Source organism: Tuber melanosporum (assembly GCF_000151645.1).
Source record: "Tuber melanosporum whole genome shotgun sequence assembly, scaffold_9, strain Mel28".
Classification (NCBI taxonomy): domain Eukaryota; kingdom Fungi; phylum Ascomycota; class Pezizomycetes; order Pezizales; family Tuberaceae; genus Tuber; species Tuber melanosporum.
This window is the reverse complement of record NW_003299139.1, coordinates 1291529-1309652: the sequence shown is the minus strand read 5'-3', so window position 1 is coordinate 1309652 and position 18124 is coordinate 1291529. Positions and strand designations below refer to the sequence as shown.

At 48.1% G+C, this 18124-nt stretch overlaps 4 protein-coding genes; 2 read left to right on the top strand and 2 right to left on the bottom strand.

The window, feature by feature from the left end:
• The first annotated feature begins 3155 nt into the window (after nucleotides 1–3155).
• Nucleotides 3156–6210, top strand: GSTUM_00011786001 (uncharacterized protein). XM_002842140.2 has 7 exons: nucleotides 3156–3413; nucleotides 3598–3916; nucleotides 3981–4050; nucleotides 4104–4252; nucleotides 4303–4708; nucleotides 4769–5371; nucleotides 5438–6210. The coding sequence occupies exons 2-7, from the start codon at nucleotides 3788–3790 to the stop codon at nucleotides 5443–5445; spliced, it is 1365 nt and encodes a 454-aa protein (XP_002842186.1). The 5' UTR covers nucleotides 3156–3413; nucleotides 3598–3787; the 3' UTR covers nucleotides 5446–6210.
• A 3930-nt stretch (nucleotides 6211–10140) lies between these two features.
• Nucleotides 10141–11527, bottom strand: GSTUM_00011785001 (uncharacterized protein; the record flags this gene model as incomplete). XM_002842139.2 has 1 exon in its annotated part: nucleotides 10141–11527. Exon 1 carries the CDS (start codon nucleotides 11233–11235, stop codon nucleotides 10141–10143), a length of 1095 nt encoding a protein of 364 aa, XP_002842185.1. The 5' UTR covers nucleotides 11236–11527.
• A 179-nt stretch (nucleotides 11528–11706) lies between these two features.
• On the top strand, nucleotides 11707–13171 carry GSTUM_00011784001 (uncharacterized protein; the record flags this gene model as incomplete). XM_002842138.2 has 4 exons in its annotated part: nucleotides 11707–12018; nucleotides 12068–12556; nucleotides 12608–12795; nucleotides 12846–13171. The coding sequence occupies exons 1-4, from the start codon at nucleotides 11780–11782 to the stop codon at nucleotides 13169–13171; spliced, it is 1242 nt and encodes a 413-aa protein (XP_002842184.1). The 5' UTR covers nucleotides 11707–11779.
• Nucleotides 13172–13293: 122 nt separating this feature from the next.
• GSTUM_00011783001 (uncharacterized protein) lies at nucleotides 13294–14840 on the bottom strand. XM_002842137.2 has 4 exons: nucleotides 14351–14840; nucleotides 13853–14283; nucleotides 13677–13782; nucleotides 13294–13617 (listed from the first exon to the last, which is right to left on the bottom strand). Exons 1-4 carry the CDS (start codon nucleotides 14636–14638, stop codon nucleotides 13603–13605), a joined length of 840 nt encoding a protein of 279 aa, XP_002842183.1. The 5' UTR covers nucleotides 14639–14840; the 3' UTR covers nucleotides 13294–13602.
• Between the last annotated feature and the right edge of the window lie 3284 nt (nucleotides 14841–18124).

Here is an 18124-nt window from a genome sequence, read left to right as displayed (position 1 = left end):
GTTGTGGAGTAGAGAAATTGTTTCAAAGAGAGACTTTGTTTATCAAGTAAGGAGTGAATCAAATAGTTACCCCGCTAGAACCCTTTCGAGCCAGGTTGTAACACTCGAGTACCATTTCATACACAATATTGACAACTCTTCCGTGGCATCGAAGATCGGCAAAGAGAGGGCAAGTAAGGAGTAGGTAGGTTCCGGCCCACAGAAAAGTCGTTGAACAGCAGGTGAAGTTTCAGATGATGTGTCATTTTGCTGGGGAACTTCTTGAATGAATTGATGATATGTATCTCTGATACCTGGTCAGTATCCCGCGCTGTTCCTCGAAGAAGAATCATGGAGTGGAGGAGAAGATACCACATAGTTCAGGTTTATTTCCAACCTTTTTCGTGTCTCGTGGAGGTAATTGCGCTGTCCCGAAGGAATGATGGATTCTGTACGTCAATAAGATGATGTTTTACTGTCAACACGATCATTTCCAAACCCGAAAAACCAAAATGTTGCCAAGGTGACATCCAGGGGAGAGCAGCGAACATCCCTAGAAAATATTAGTCAATATAGATAATTATTATCAAAGCGGAGTTTATCTGCGCAAACAAGGATTTGTGACACTCTTCTTCCATGCTGACGTCTATCCGCTCCGGATTTAGAAACCCCCCTACGCTTTCAGCTACTTTCGGTCAAGGCCTAGCCAATCTCAATAAAGTGTATTCATAGCCAATCTGCAGTATTTCCCTTCAGCTGGAATTTCGGCGGTTTACCGGATGTGAACATCGTTGGAACGTTGCCAATGTCTCGGAGGGAGGCCTGGAAAAGATGATTGGATCAAGAGCTCGAAAATTGGCTCACCGAATAATAAAACAATGAAAACATGGGATGAACACCCCCCACTATCTATGGACGGATGGACGGATGGACGGATGGACGGATGGATAGATGGGAAAGGGGAATGGAAATGGAAATGGAAATGACACCTTATTCAGTTGAGTGCCTATGAATGATAGAGGGCAGGTGCAGGGCATAGGGATGGTTCCCAAGAGAATGCGGTAAATTTCCATTTGGTGCTGAGATTTTCGCATGACTTGACCATTCATAAAGTATTCGGATGCCTTGGCGCCAAGATTCCATGCTTGGGTGCCGGTTGATATACCTTGGCGCCAAGGCATCCGAATATTTTATGAATGGTCAAGTACTGTGCGGTAGCCATGGCACGGTGTGATCATGTTGTGTGACCCGGGTCCCGATTTCAGGATTTTTTTCTTTCTATCAATGAGGCGGAAGTCAAATAAAAAAAAAAAAGAAAAAGAAAGAAAGAAAGAATTGAAGACTTGGCCCTGCCCGAGATGCACTGTATGGCCCGTGCATAGAAATTAGCGCAGGGTCATGGTGATGCTGTTTTGTGCTATACAAGTTGAATGAAGGGCCATTCTACTCATTGACTCCACAAAAGACATGGGCAACAGCACCCCGATATCATTCAGAATTCATGCACTCGTACCACCTTACAGTTTGAGTGCGGGAAAGCTGAAGGGGAATCTATTTACTCGTAGCTCTTATTTCTACAGGTCCCTGGCATGAGGAAGCCGGGCATTTGAGTCTGAATTTAGTATGGGCGCTCAGATGTGCACAGTCAATTTTAAGTATCATACTACACGAGTACTAGTACCGGTACTCGTACAGTACCGGTACCACCGTATCCCTTTCAGAACGAACCAAAGTGCGATGCCAGCATTGCAGCGAAGCGCGTGGGAGCGGCACGTGAAACAGGAAGTTTTGCCTGCGCATAAGAGGAATTCTCGGGCTCGGGCCCTAATTTGGTAGTCAAGGTCGAGAGAGGTTATATGCCAGTACGGTACGCAGTACTCGTACAATAATTGTACAGTGCCGGTATCGGGTTCGGCCCCAATAATAGCATCAGGTCGACACCTTCTACGCCGCTCTTTCTACGGTGAGCTATCGCGCGTGGGATTCCCGGCCGAAATTCACCTTAGAAAAAGTTTCTTCTGATGGAAAAGAGGTAATTTGACAGCTCCCGGCTCGGCTTCCCAAGTTACGTGAGGGAGGGACGGAAGGAAAACAAGAAAGATGGAAAATCAATCTCTGTCAGTTCGGGTTTTTTTGTACCCGTAGGTTGTTGATCTTGTCATTAAAAAAAAAAAAAAGTGCTGCGCACCTCGCCAGCCAGACCGTGGTAGCCGAGGGACTGAGAATTCCCGTGTAATCCATTTGGGCTAGCCGCTTGGTGAGATATGGTGTCAGCAACAACCGAGAGGAACCAGGAAGCCTTGAAGTGAAGCAAGAGAAAGAGAGAAAAGGGATGAAGAGGGTTGTAGTCGAAAAATAATAATAGTGATAATAATATATTATTATTACAATATTATTATTATTATTACAATATTATTATTATTATTATCATTATTATTGGAGCACTTTCTCCAAATCACCCCATCAGAATATGTGCATTCCTGTTGCCTATAGCCAAGAGGAATAAATGAACTTTCGAGAGTAGGACGATTTTCTCTAAATATGGAGCAGGGCAGGGAACGCCGCTGCTGCTGTAAACAAATCTCTCTCTCTCTTTTGGGTAAGTTACCATAATAGAGGTTGTCAGGGCTGTCTCTCGTTTTTTTGGTTATTCCTCTTTTTTGGGGCACTGGTGAGATAATGTATTATTATTATTTTTCTTCCTTCCAGAAGATTGCCCATCCCTCCGAGATAGCAGTAAGGAACGGACAAGAAATAGATTGGCTTCATTTTAACGAACCGTTGGCATGCCTTTCAACCAAATCATCGGGGGAGAACAAGCGAAGCGCAAAAAAGGCCTGGGCTGCCTTGCCTTTTTTGCTGCCCACGGTCGGGCGCGCGAGTCGAACCCCCCCCCCTCCCAAGCAAGAGATTTGCCGCTGCGGTTCTGCTTCTGGTTGCTTTTGCTTCTCTCTCACCCCGAGCCTCTCTTCTCTCATCCATCCATTTTCCGACTTCCCTTTCTCTCTTCTCATCCACCCACTCCCCTACCTACCTCACCATACCACCGCTCGCCTCCTTCCTATTACTCCCCCGGTTTCCCCTTTCTCTCCTTCACTTCTTCTCACCTCCTCTTCTCCCCTCCCCCCCTCCCCTCCCCCCTCTCCCTCTCCCTCTTTCTCTCCCTCTTTCTCTCCGCCCTTCCGTCTCTCACTCATTACCACGCTTCTTTAACCGTCCCTTTTGATTCGGTGCAATACGGAGGACTATCGGAGTGGTGTGTAGCACGGTGACCGTCGGTGGCTTCATCATTTCATTCCCTTTAAAACTTTCCCAAGCTCTCGTAGACCATACGCTCCCCTACACAACCACCTGTAGACTTTTTTTCTTTTCTTCCACTTTCCTCTGGTGGTCTTAATTTACTCAAGGAATCACTCATCCTCCCCCAATCCACTGTAATCATCCCCTCCCTTTTTTTATCGGTTACTTCTTTCACACCCTCCCCGACCTATTCCCTTTATAAGTCCCCCCACAACAATTCCTTCACCTGTTACGATTTTACACTTTCTTTGACTCCCGTTACCCGCTGTGTCCCCTCTTGATGACTTCTCGCTGACAAGGACAATCCGTGCTTCAAAGTTTTCGCTTGACAAGCCCTGGTTTTGCTGCCATCACTTCAAAACCGAGACGCAGCCCTCTGTTCGCATCCCTAGCGTTTCAACGTTCTGGCGCCTAACAGCTGCGCTTCAGCAACATCCACGGACAACATCGCCCTCTCATAATACCGATTTTCGATACCCGGTAACGAGCAGGAGCAGTATTGTCGACAATGTCGTCTTCTTCCTCGAATGTGGTAGGTGTACACTACAGAGTCGGGAAGAAGATCGGAGAGGGATCCTTTGGTGTTATTTTCGAAGGAGTCAACTTGCTAAATAATCAGCATGTTGCAATCAAGTTTGTGTGTTTTTTTTCGCATATTTGCTCTTGGACAGCGTCATGGTTCGCGTGCTAATGTTTCTTAGGAACCGAGAAAAAGTGATGCTCCTCAGCTGAGGGATGAATACAGAACATACAAGATTCTGGTTGGCTGCCGTTAGTTCTCCATCAAAGCTTCCGCCTAATATCGCGTACTAACTCTTAACCAGCGGGCATTCCTAATGTTTATTATTTCGGACAGGAGGGTTTGCACAATATCCTAGTCATTGACCTTCTGGGACCTAGCTTGGAGGATCTGTTTGATCATTGCGGCAGGCGATTCTCGATAAAGACTGTTGTCATGGTGGCTAAGCAAATGGTCCGTCTTGTGGATATCCCTTTATGACGTGTGTCTGACATCTCGTCTAGTTGTCGCGGGTTCAAACCATCCACGAAAAGAACCTAATTTATCGCGATATCAAACCAGACAATTTCTTGATTGGGCGTCCTGGGACAAAGTCTGCCAATATAATTCACGTGGTTGACTTTGGCATGGCTAAACAATATCGAGACCCCAAGACTAAGCAGCATATTCCCTACAGAGAGCGCAAGAGTCTCTCGGGCACTGCTCGATACATGAGTATAAATACGCATCTTGGACGAGAGCAGTCACGAAGAGATGATTTAGAAGCATTAGGACATGTCTTCATGTACTTTTTGCGAGGTGGATTACCATGGCAAGGTCTGAAGGCTGCTACCAACAAACAAAAGTACGAAAAGATCGGTGAGAAGAAGCAGACAACCGCAATTAAGGAACTCTGCGATGGATTCCCAGGTTGGTAGACCCTTCAGCCCCCGGGGTTCTGTGCAACGTGCGGCTGACATTTGTGATTAGAGGAGTTCAATCAGTACTTGAGCTATGTACGCAACCTTGGGTTCGAAGATACGCCTGATTACGACTTGCTTCGGGACCTTTTCACACAGGCACTAAAGAATACCGGGGAAGTTGAGGATGGTGAATATGATTGGATGAAGCTTAATAATGGAAAGGGTTGGGAGGCCATCTCAAAGCACCCCTCTTCACACAACTATCACACAGCCCATAATCAGGCTCACGGAACCAACGGGGAGCTGCGACTTCTTCCTCCGGCCCAGGTTCGTCAACCTCCACAGCTCACCCCGAGTCGTTTAAACGCCCCGCATCCCCCGCCACCATCGCCAGGAAAGCCGATGGGTCCGACGCGCGGCGACAGGCAAAACGCTCCAGGCGCAATGCCGACCAAACGACCGAGCGGACCGGCGGGGGGGTTGCAGAAGCCAGTGGTCACACCAACAGCCAGCACACAAGCCCAGTTCCAAGCATCGAACACGAATCTCCCGCCTACAACCAGAGGGCCTTCATCCCAGGTTCTGAACAGCCAACAGAACCAACCGAGGAACAACCCGGCAGAGCCTAGGAGAAGCTTTGTGCAGAAGTTAGCGGCAGCTTTCTGTTGTGGTAAGTTCTGATATTCTTTCTTGCGCTGCTGGGTCTTTAATCTAACGTTTCTGTGCTCTCTTATAGGTGGTTGATTCGTCTTGTTTTCGCATAACTTTTTGTTTCGTATTCTTCAAACAACTGTTTAATAATATTACCCTCTGCTTTCTTATTACTATATCCGGTTGCGCCATTTCCTTTTCGACTCTTACCGATACACAAACCCTTCACCAAGGGGCTATTACGACCATGATACGAATTGAAAAACAAGCGAAGTTCGCAGCATGTGGGGAGGTATATAAATGAGCGGGGGGGAGGAGGGTTGTAGCGGTTGAGCATGTTTTTCCTTTATTCCCTTTCCTTTTTGTCGAATAGGTGTAGAAGCGATGAACTGTTACGGGTAGGGGGGGGTTAAGCCATGAAAGAGAAGGTGGAGGAAAGTATTAGTTAGTCACCAGTCTTTTTCTCACCCATTTTTTCTCACCTTCTCTTGGCCCACTTCCAGAGATGAAGATGAAAAAAGTTTTGGTTGGAGAGCAAAAAAAGCGAAATCTTTCCCCGGTGTTTTTTGTCATCCCTTTTTTTTTCTTTTTTCTTTTTCTATACATATTTCCTGCGGTTTCTTGTCTGGAGGGGTTTTCCATCGTTATTTTCACTGTTTCCTGCTTGTAACTCTTTCTATTTCTTTCTTTCCTTCTGGCATCTTTTCTCTCTTTTGACATATTGATAATTGGCTCATACAAGTACTTTCCTCGTGTCTCTTAATTCACTTACAGGTGTTTATTGACTTTTCCCTTCCTTTTTTTCCCGTTTCCATTCACCAGCCAAACGTGTTAATTTACCCCTTTGTTCGACTCCTGCTCACACAAATCCCACGCACGATATCTGGCTACGGTAAAATACCGCTACAAGTATTCTGCTACGGTTGATAGGGCAAGCGAAAAGGACGAATGAAGGGATGGATACTGCTAAATTAAAGTTATTACGCCCCACGAAAGATGAGTGAACCGTTACTGTAGACATCTCGGGACTGAACAGATCCATCTTCTACAGTATCATGACTCGTACACACATTTTTTTTTAAAAAAAAAATTAGAACCACAAAAAAATAGAAAAGTTGAGTGAGTGAGTTGATTCACTTTGTGTGTGGCATCACGGTACGGCAATGGATGGCTGGCTTTGCGGCAACCGGGTCTGGCGGGAACTACCGTGAGTTACAAAACCTGGGCGCACGGATGTGTAACTCTTGTTCTGGGGGGGGGGTTATTTTTTTTTAAAAAAAAAAAAAAAAAAAAAAAGAGTTGGGTTATGGTTATCAGGAGAGAGAGAGAGTTGGTTTTTTTTTTTTTCAAATATATATATATACATAGAGAGAGAGTTAGAGGTATCGGGGAGAGGGAGTTGAGGAATCCGTTCAACTCCCCTTTAGTCTACCGCCATCATAAAAATATTATCGTACGGTATCTGGTCGTGTACTGCATATGCTGTGGATATTCTAAGGGTGATTGATGGTCGTAGTAGTCTCAAAAAAGGCAGTATGATAGGTGGGTATTATAGGTACGGTAGGTAGTAAGTAGGGTATAATAATAAGGCCCGACATGTGTTTTTTTTTGAAAAAGTGTAAAATCTGTATTTCGCTTCCATTGCTTCTTTTTTTTTTTTGTTCTTCTTTCTCCGCGATGGATACGGTATGGTTCGCATGCGGTCTTGACGAGATAGATAAATAGGTACTGTACAGTAGCGTAGATGGACAGACTGCTGTGCTAAGTTATAGACCACTGTGGTTTGTTTTTAGGTATACGAGTCACGAGTATGAGACTGTGAGGTAACTTTATCTCACTTATGATAGTACTTACTACCTTACATCGTCTGCGGTGGACACGACGATTCTTGCACCCACATTACATTACACACCTACATACATTCATTGTACTAGTACAGTACCTGCTTTTGTTGGGGAAGTTGCAAGTTATCTTACGGAACATAATATTAACAAGCAGGAAAAAAAGTGAGGGGAACTCCAAACTCCACCGTTCACTACAGTATTTGCTTGTTTTTTTTCCTCCCTCCCCTTCTTCTTCAATTTTCTTTTTCTCCTCTTCCTCGGATTTTTTTTTTCTTCTCATTCTCTTCCTTCTCCTCGAGTGGTGGTGGTGGTGGTACTGTACAGTTTATAGGAATCACAGCAACTTATCGAAGCGCATCTTGTGATTGAGCACAATGGACCCGTTCCACAGCGCGGTACGGAATGCGAACGACGCTGCTCCAAAACCCCCAAGGCGCGCGGGGGAAGCAAGGGTCCCAAAGGAAAAGCGTTAACTTTTGGTTGGAGAAAAAAACCCCTTGGGTGAGTGAAGTGCCTGCCGGTAGGTTATGTATCCGGCGCTACGTTCCCTCGGGCTTTTTGGGGCGCCCCGCGGGGCACAGACCGTGTTTGGATGGGCGGCTGGGGGGATGCTGGCAGGGGCTGAAGGAAGTGAGAAAGAGAGCAAGGGAAAGGTGATGGTGATGGTCTCTTGTGCCAATACACGCTTCAGCAGAGTATCGCCTTGTTTTTGACGATACGCACTGTCGTATAAAGTTACCGGGGAAGCAAGAGTTGTATCCCATGCCTTACCGTACTACCTCATCTATCCACTGTTCGAGCACCTTTTCTTCTCTGTCTCTTTACTTGTAGGATCTCACACTCCTGTTGGTTTCATTGATATAACTTACAGTGCTTCAAGTTCAACTCAAGTTGCATCGGCTTCCCGACCTCCTAGTCCCCCGTCCTTCCGGGAGTCTGTCCGGCTGTGTCCGAATATATCCACCGATCCCACCCCCTGCCCTTGATGTATTTGTAGTCCTCACGGGATGGCTATCTCAAGAACCAAACTGAGTACTACAATAAGTTGCTGACCAGCCAGTCAGCCACAATGCGTCGTACACTAGGTGGACAATTGGTGATATGTGCTCGAGGAGCTCGCCGGCGTGGATATTAATTGTGCTCTTGCGTTGGGCCGTCGAAATTGGAAGTTGGCGTCCTGTGGATACGGTATTACTAGCAGCAGGTGCCCACCAAAACCCTGCATACAAGCATAATCAAATACAAGATTTCCCTTTATTTCCCTCTGTCTTGTCCACGGTTCTTCACTAGAGCAGTGGGAACCGCGTATTCTTCGGGTTTCGTTGAGAAAAGGGGTATATTTTTTCTTATCCCCTTTTTCCCTCTCTTGCATTTTGTCAATCGGTAGTTCACCCCACTGGTGCTGTTGTAATGCAGATGCGGCGGGTATTGATGCATCTGCCTTGTTTCGGATCATATATTTCCCGGCCAGGCCATGATGGGCCAGTAGTTGGGAAAGAAATGTGCTGGAGCCCAGAAAGGACCTTGCGCGATAGATAATGGCTATTTCTTCAACAATGTGTGATAGGATCTCTTTGATAAATATTTCAACAATTATCCACCCAATTCGGTGTTAGGTAATGTCTCATGTACCTGAAGAGAACGTATGTGCAAGATACCATATTGTGCGGCGATGAGATATATTAGGAACTCCTGTCCTCACTGTAAACGCAACTATCCCAAAGCCTACCAGAAGCGGATTCAAGAGTGAATTCGAAACAACCGCCTGCATATAGTCTGATATCCTACCCACATATAATTTTATCCCTACATCCGGTTGCAACATCACTCTGTGAATCCCTAGCCGAGCAAATAAAGCTCCAGTTGGGTAGTATAGACCGTTGGGCAAAAGTGTGTAAAGGGCATGCTGAAATCCTTGTACAGTGCCCGACGGATAAAATCTGAGGCACCCGTACAAGTTATCCTGAAGAAAAGCTGTTTTCTGGAAGTTCCAGGTGCGTAAAAAATGGGGGGGAGGGATGGAAACGCGCTAAGATCCCTAGTAGATAAATATCTGAACTGGCACAAGTTGCATGATGTATTTTGCGCATCCTTGCTACCACCGCCTCAATCATATACGCTCACTCGGTGGACCTAGCCTATGCTCATAGAGACGAGCCTGGCCTGACCATTTGTTGATGCAGCTTTGAGTGGCACACGTAAACTGTGCTGACGCTTTGCTTGCAGTGTATCATACAGTTGTATGATAAGAGTTCTACGAGACGCCGTGATTTTTAGGGTAGTGACAAGGGAGGAAGCTCAGGGGTTTGTTACAACCTTATGGTGCGTGCCACGGGGGGGTGAAGTTTGTGACCAGGGCAATGTCGCAGTACATCGCAGTGGCTCAACGTGTGCTTTTAGGCCCATCCGAATGTATCAGCTTCACGGACAAGGCCTCAGCATCTATTGTGCCTGTCGGGTTTTGTGTTCCCATCTATCCAGGGAGCTTGGGTTTGGGGGTTTTCATATAAGGCTGTGTATAACGTGGTAGATATTGAGCGCGATGTAACTGTAACAGCCGTCTGCAGAAGTCAGGAGGTAAAGAATGTCGGTGAGTATCCGTTTAAAGGGGTTGGCAATGGGGCAGAAACTTACTACAATTTGATATCGCTGGTAGTGAAGGGTTATTTGTGAATATATTGATCCCTGATAGGGTTGTGGGATTTAAAACTATTGAGGGGAAAAAAGACGGTGATGGATTAGAAAAATATTTCCTATAGCTTCAATATTACGATGGCTTGGTTAAAAGAGATAGAGAGTGAGATGAATTTGTATTATATACAATGAAAATAAATAAATAAATAATACCTTTCTCAACCGAGAAAAAAGAGACAAACCCAAGGCCAAAGTAACCAGTCTCCCCTTATACATGTGCTGAAGCGGGTGATCTCCCGCCCTTGAGTGTTCACTCTAGAACAACAATCTCCCCCCTTTCCCTGATCAACCTTCCAAATAATCCCCCCTCAATATTGGCATACATTCCAACCCACCACATGACCTCCCTATCAAACTTCCTAACCATATCTCCCTTCACATCCAGATGAATCATAACCTCAACAGCACTCTTTACAAGTCCATTCTGTCTCAAGAACACACCACCTACTTCTCCCAGACCCTTCAGGATCATCAAACATACTTCAAATCCGGTAGATCTTGCTTTGAAGGGGGTATGTTTCGTCGTCTTTGTCTTGATCTCGTTAAGAAACCCCCACAGGTGATCCTCAATGCCTCTAACGACGACCGGCCTCGCGGGATCAGGGACATTATCGACGGTATGCACAATATGCAGGACTTGATTTTTGAAGTTTGTAAAGTCGAGGGCATGCACGCGGGGCGTTGCTTCCGCACGAAGGGCAGCTAGAACGGATGGGCTTGTGATTGCTAATGTGCGGAGGAAAGTGTGAATATTTGTGTGCGGGAGGAGGTCGTCAACTTCTGCTTCAATGTTTGGGTATGGTGGGGTTTGCTGGATTGGGTTCAATGGAGCAGCGGGGACAAAGGCGGGGTACTGGGCCGCTAGAATTGGTACTCGGGCCGGAGCTCTCGTCGAGGGTCCTGGAGCTGCGGGAGCAGGTGCAGCAGGCACACGCGCGGGCACAGGTGTGGGTACAGACGTAGCTTTTTTCGGCACCTTGTTACTACTGCTTCCAAACCTCCTCTCCAGCACTGACCTCGCCCTCGAAATTAGGGGCATATCCCACTCCTCATACACAGCATCACTGACCCCTCGCCCGTCGAGAAGCTCGTCGACCACATTGTAGATATGTTTACATATATTCCCATTCCCGCAGTCCGGGCACGAGCAATCTGGGACGTCATGTGTGCTGAGGTACACCGTGTACCTAGCGCCGGTCGATCCACGCACCTCGCAGCTGATTTCTGGAGCTGCAGGGGAGATGGTGTAGCTTTGAATTTTGATGCCCTGGGTCAGAGCTCGCTCGTAGCGAATATCGTCGGTTACGGCATCCCAGTTACGTGTTTTAAATGGGTATCTCTGCATGGCTGGACTGTATGCTCGTTGGTGGGGTTGGAGATGTAGCGCGTGGAGGTCTCTTTCCCCGCAAGAACAGATGAACGCGAGAGAGGCCGAGGAGTGTGCTAGCCTGTTACTTCCTCTCCCTAATGTTGGTGTCGATGGATTCCAGCGGGCTGTGTAGACTAGGGATTATACGTCCGTGCTCACGATGAGCTCTGAGTTATGGGTATTGTAGCTTTTGCAGGGGTCAAAAAGACAATTGGGGATACATGAATTAAACAAATATCAATTAGAGTAAACTGGGAAACTGTGAGTAGGGCGAGCACCCTCTCTTCAAGAATATGCGGTTGACCAATCCTCATCGCCACCGCCATGGTCATCTACCGGTAGTCTTTTGGTTAAAGTTGAAATTCTCCCAATCATCCCACTTGGTCCGTGCATCACGACGTCACAAGAGGCTCACAAATATTTAGCTCAGCAACTCACCTCCAATGAAAACATCAGGCCCTCCAAAGACAAACATAATCCAACACCACAACAATAACCACTGCTCTCTATACCCTTTAAAATGTTCTCCCGAGCATTGACAAGAACCCTCCGGCCCTCTCCACAACCACAGTGCCTTTTCCGATGGCCTTCGCTGCCACGACAGCCCCTCCAATCCCTCCGCCATCGGCAGTCGCTGCCACCACCACCGACACAAATCCGCCTCAAATCCTCCACCTCCTCCTCTGGCGGTCCCAAAAAAGGTGTCCTCTCAAACATCTCGAACCGAAACCGCCTAATGGCCTTTCTTGCAGTCCTCTTGTCCTCCCCCCTCCAGATTCCCTCCCACCCAGTGACTGACAGCAAACAGCTCAGCAACAGGCGTAACCCTCGGCCTCTGGGGTTACAGCACCTACCTCACCTACCTCGCCAATACGACACACGCCTACCCAGAACCGGTCGCCAAAGAGCTGCGGAAAGCCCTGTACTACTCGCTACCTACCTCCTCCTCTCCGCGCGACGCAGTGAGGCACTTCCGCCTAGCGCTGGAGCAGTGTCGGGACCTGGGCATGGACCCGCTCAGTGACGAGGTCACAGGGATAAAAATCGAGTTGGCGGGGGTGCTCTTACGCCAAGGGATCATCGAGAAGGGCATTGAAGTACTTGAGGGCGTTCTGGACGAGGTTGTTGCTGCGGCAGAGGCGGAGAAGGTGGATGAAGGGGTTAGAAGGAAGTTGTTGAAGAAGGGTGTGGAGATTGCGGCGAGGGTCGGGGGGGTGTACGTTGGTAAGGGGCGGTATGCTGAAGCGGAGGAGGCGCTTGGGTGGGCTGTAGAGACAGCGGTGAGGGAGGCTAGAAAGTTCCCTCCTCCTCCTCCTCCTCCTCCCCAGGAGGGCGGTGGTGGGGAAAGACTTCCGATTGAAAAATCCCCCAGACAAGAACTCCACCAAGACTGGCTATCAAACTTGGAAATGTCCTCCCTGCTAGAAACCCTCGCAAGCGTCTACGAATCCACAAACCGCTTCTTCCTGGCAACACCCCTCTACCTACACGCATTAGAATACATGCCGCCAAACAACTGCCACTCCGTAGTCCTAAGTTCCTCCCTCACATTCCCCCTCCCCTCATCCAGCGCTAACGTCTTCCAGTGAACAACCTCTCCGCAACCCTCTCCCAACAACCCATCACCCCCACGCTGCCGCTCTCCCGCGAACAGCTAGTAACAGACTCGGCCACGCCGTGGGCGCAGAAGGCACTGAAGTTGGCGAACTCCATAAAGCCACCGGATAGGACTGAAGAGTGTGATTTGGGATGCGCGGTTGCGATGCATAATCTTGCGGAGTTTGCGGAGATGTTGGGTGACAGGGAGTTGGCTAGGCAGCGATACTTGGAGGCGAGGTCATTGGCTAGGGAAATGGGGGTCGAGGAGGGGGTTATGAAGGCGGAGGAGGGGTTGAAGAGGGTTGGGGGATAAGGGGATTCGGACGATATCGTGGGTGTACATATAGTGGAGCGAGGGGTAGAGATGGCGATTAGGTCGGGTTGGCTTGAATTATTTACGGCACCTGAGGATATGTACGGTATTTGTGTAGCTGATGTGATAGATGGGCATAACTTTGTATGAGAAAAAATTATTCAACACTTGGGGACGACAAAAAATGAAGAAAAAAAAAGAGGAGGTGAATGAGCAAAGGACACGGCATGAAAGTGCGGTACGGTGGTAGAGACAAGTCGATTGCTTCAGAAAATCCGTGACCCGGCTACAAGCAGGAGGGGAAGAGAGGAAGGACCACAGCCAACAGGAACACCGGCGCAAAAGTTCCGACCCAGGAAATGAGAGGAGTGTGAGATGGAGAGAGGAGGGGTAATTTGGGGATACTGTGGTATGGAACAGATCGTATCGAATTAACCAAGGAAGATCTAGTCACTCGTTAGCTCGCTGGCTATGTGGTGGAGAGGATGTATGGAGAGGAGCATACCGCCAACAACACAACCGTCAGAATGATTGACAGAATCAGTAGCAAACAGCAGGCCTTATTCCTCGCGCCCTTCTGATATCTCGCTGCCTGTGTCAACTCCTGATCTCTGCATGTCGTGTAAAATTAGCAACTCCTCAACGAAAAAAGAAAAAACCCTTAGACGAGAAAGTACTCACGCAGCCTTAGTACTGGTAGCCGTGTTCCCCACATAAACCTCAATATCGTCAATCATTTCACCCTGTTGACTGACCATAGTCCCCAAATCCCTGAATATCTCATTAAGTTCCGTGATCCCTTGCTCTATTCCTCGAATCTCCTCTTCCCGCTCGATGATCAAGCTCTCTTGAAACTCCACCTCGCTCTGTTCCGCCAGCGCAAATTGCTGCTGGACTAGTGGGACCTGAACTTGCTGCTGGCCTCCCGACTTGGAGGAGTATGCTAGGTCATCGGTCGGGACGCCCTCGTCATGGGTGAGATGCTGCGCTTGGCGGGCGGCAGTGACGTAGTCTCGAGTCTTCTCAGCAGACAGTCGCTGGATGGCCTGGAAATCTGCAAGTGTAGAGGACATCTCTCGCGAGAGTTTCTGCTGGACGAAACGTTGACTGGGCTATCACCACATCCAGCGCTATTAGCACTGTCGCCCCCCCCCCCTTCAAAGGATATAATATACTTACAGAAACATCCGGCCAATCCTGAACCTTCTTGACCCCCTCCCCAACACTCTTGAATCCCGCCCTCGTCTCATTAAGCAGTTTTTTGACTCTCTCCCTGAGGGCTTCGCTATCCCGCTTCGTACCCACTAGACTCAATTCTCGGTTCAAGTTTGAGATGTTACTTGTTAAAGTGAAAAGTTGTGAGGATAACTGCGTTGTTAGACGGTCGAACTCCGGGCTGTCGGAGTAGCCCGTTGCGCGGGAGGTTGTCGGTTGCGCCTCGAGGGAGGGTAGACGATCGAACGACATCGTGAATGATGATGGTGGTGGTGGTGGCGGTAGTTTGACTCCTTTGCTTCGTTTGTGTTTGTGTTTGCTATTCTTTCGGGTGATGGAACTACAGAAGCTTTGGCCACTCTAGAAGAGAAAAGGATGAGGCTGTGAGGTTTCTGTAGAATAGGTTGTTGTAGGTTTAGACTATGTTGGTCTCTTGTTTCCCTGATGCGACACCTCAAGTCATAGGTACTATCCCACGCAGCGGGCAGTGCGATGGATGATGACACAGCCTGCCGCAACAATGGGCTTGGCGATCACGTGGCCGGTTTAGTGGGGTCAGGTGGGACAGGTAAATTTACTCTTACCGGCGCCTGTTGGGACGAATGGAGCTCCGAAAGTCTATCGTAAGATTTCTCTAACTCTCCTTAGTGAAGAGTTCTCTTAGCATAATAATAATAAAGGTCATGATAATGATAAAGAGCATAAAGGTGTTTTATATTTGTTATAGTAATAAGTAGGAAAAGTACTTAGAATTCAATCTAATTTTATTTAAACTTTTTTGTCAACACTGGTATATGATGAGCTCCCGCCGGCACAGGGATACGGCTAACTGGTATACCACTAATCCTAAGCTAACTAAGTCTACGGCCCAGCACCTGCCATTCCTGAGTCATGCCTGCACAAGAACTAATTACAAGACCATCAAACATCCCAGTGCCTGCCCCAGTCCCAGTCCACAGCCCTTCTGGTAAGAAGCCAACTAGCACTAAGCATAGCCGAAGCAGAGCAAAAGACCAATCCAACCGTGTTCCTCATCCAACAAACATAAAATCACTACCACCCCGTATGAAAACCATCCCGCGAAACCTCCACTACATTAGAAAACTAATAAATATACAAACTAAACCTACAGGTGATACAATGGCAGGGAGGAGGCAACCAACATGTCCACCTCTCGCACCCGCATGCCAGGCCATTGAACCTATGAACCCACTTTGCTGGTTGCCTCTAAAGGGCGTACCAGTGAGGAGGACATGTAGCCGCTGCCTGTCTCCCAACCAAAAACAATAAACATAAAAAATACATAGAGGTAGTAACAGACCAAGAAGGTCAGTGGGGCCTATTTCCCACCCCTGGTGCCATGCCTCCTCCCACCAAACCCATTGCCAAAACTAAAGAAACTAAAGAAACTCCACAAAACCCAGCGTATAAGGCTCAAACAAGTCCAACCAGGTGGTCGCAACCCACTATCCGCACATGTGGCTGTCAGCTAGCTGGTCCGTCAGGGAGCTCTGTAGCACTCAGCAGCTTCATCCAACAGCCCAAGCTGAATTGGAAACACTTAATTAGACCTCGTTCAACCTGGCACAGGCCTTACCGGTGCTCGCAGGTGCCCCCCCCTCCCCAATCAGTCCCCCCCAAGCGCCGCATGCCAGACGCCACAGAGCCCATCAATGCCCCCAAGCCCTTCAGACAGATCAACCATCCGATAGCCACAGGACAGCCATACCCAGTCCCCTCAGGCAGCCACTGGTCTTGGCCACACTAACTGAGTCTCATCCTCCAGCACCTTGCAGCTGAGGGGGACCCACCAGTCACAGTTGGGAGCCACAAAGTAGGCAGTACCAACACCCAAAGGCACCGGTACTAGCCACAGCATCCAGCCCAGTCGAACTGAAGTCTAACAAAGCCAGGAAAGAGTAGGCAGAGCCAGCCAAAGCCAGCCCCACAGGTCCAGTACCAGGCAAAGACTGAAAGATGGGCAAGAGGCACCCCCAACTGACGCGACAAGAAGGGGGAGGGTGAGTGAACAGAAGCAGACAAATAGATGGTAGGCCCTACTTGCAATGGGTGAAGCCGCTAATCACAATTCACAACATAACCACCCAAACACACAGACTACGTGAATATCTGGCAGCCAATCGTCCCACACCATCCCAGGCAGCAATGAAAACCACACTAGGGGGTAAGAATTTTCAGGGTCAAAGCCATCCCCACTGAAGCAGGGAGGAGACACCTAACTGAACCACTGTAAATGCTGCAAGGACAAAAGCTCCAAGAGAACGGTGATAAACAACATTGTAAGATTCTGACCGTAGAAATAAAAATGTAACGGAGAGGGGCTGGGCGGGCACTGCCCTGCCACCTGAGGAATGATGCAGCCGGTACAATGAGTTGAACTTGGGAAGGTCATCAGACTAACCCAAAGGCGTTTTGTATTGCGAGAACTAAGGACTCCGGTAAAACTCAACAAGCCTGAACTGGCCCAAAGAACGACACAGGTGATCATCTTAAACACAATGTTCTATTTCCCCCAATTGAATGCGAAACCTGCGAGTAGGTTATAGACAGGAAGCTGAAGACATTTTACTGAAAGGGGCTGGTAAGTGACCGTGATGAAGTGCTCGAAGTGACAGTATCTTAAGAAACCAGCAGGCAATGAAACGAGAAGGAAATAAGTAATCCACCACGTAATGCCAACAGACCTCAACACCAAGAACCCCAGGAACTACTGAGCGAACTCAGATATCTCCCCTAGAATCCAACGCATCAAGGCCCATCATGGGTGCGAGAGAAATGCTCAGGGTGAAGAGACGGCAAGGACGAGGAAAAGTACTTAGAATTTAATCTAATTTTATTTATACTAGTACCACCAACACTGGCATACGACTAGTCTCCCCCACACCTCATAAAAACAAACTATCTAAAAGACACTACCGCGGACCCACTCTGCCCTGCAACCACTCCTCCCAGATATAAATCCAAAAATCACTACCTATGTAGGCTTACAGGCGCTTGCAGCAGCTAGTGCCACCCCGGATTAATGTGCCTTCCCACTCCACTACCCAGCCACCCTCTCATACCCTCACCCCTATCCGCCTCCAATACAATCTGTCCTATATACTCAACAAAGGAAATATACAGTCTATTCCAACATCCCTCTGTCCTCTTGTAATGCAACCCGAGATCCACATATCCCCCCGCCAATACCAACCTACAAATGGGGCAGCAAGGCTCTTTCAGCAACCCGTTCACCTTAGCCCACCTCAAGACCACTGATGTCCATGTTGCCAAGTTCAGCTCGTCCCACTGCTGATGCTGAGAACGCCAAAATCAATCGTGACATATCTGTAAACATCGGGGTCGTCTCTCAAAGTATTCTGTAAATGTGGCGTGTTTTTTAGTGGCCGCAGCGGAAATGGTAGTACCACAGCAGGGACACTTGCACCGACACTGGTCAGGTAAAAAGAACCACTTCTTTGGTAATGTTACTTCATCCGGCAAGACACAGCCACTACTATCATGTCTCTTTTCACACTGGGTGCAAGTAGTAGGATCTCTTATCGATACTGTCCTTCCATTTCTTTCCACTATCAGTGTGCCATCGAAGGGGTTACCTGCCACAAGTAATTCCCCATTCACGACTCCAATACCACAAGGGATTCCCAGGCCCAACCACCGATGATCCATCCACCAACATTTCCATCACAACACTGCCGAGTCCTTATACAAGTTTTC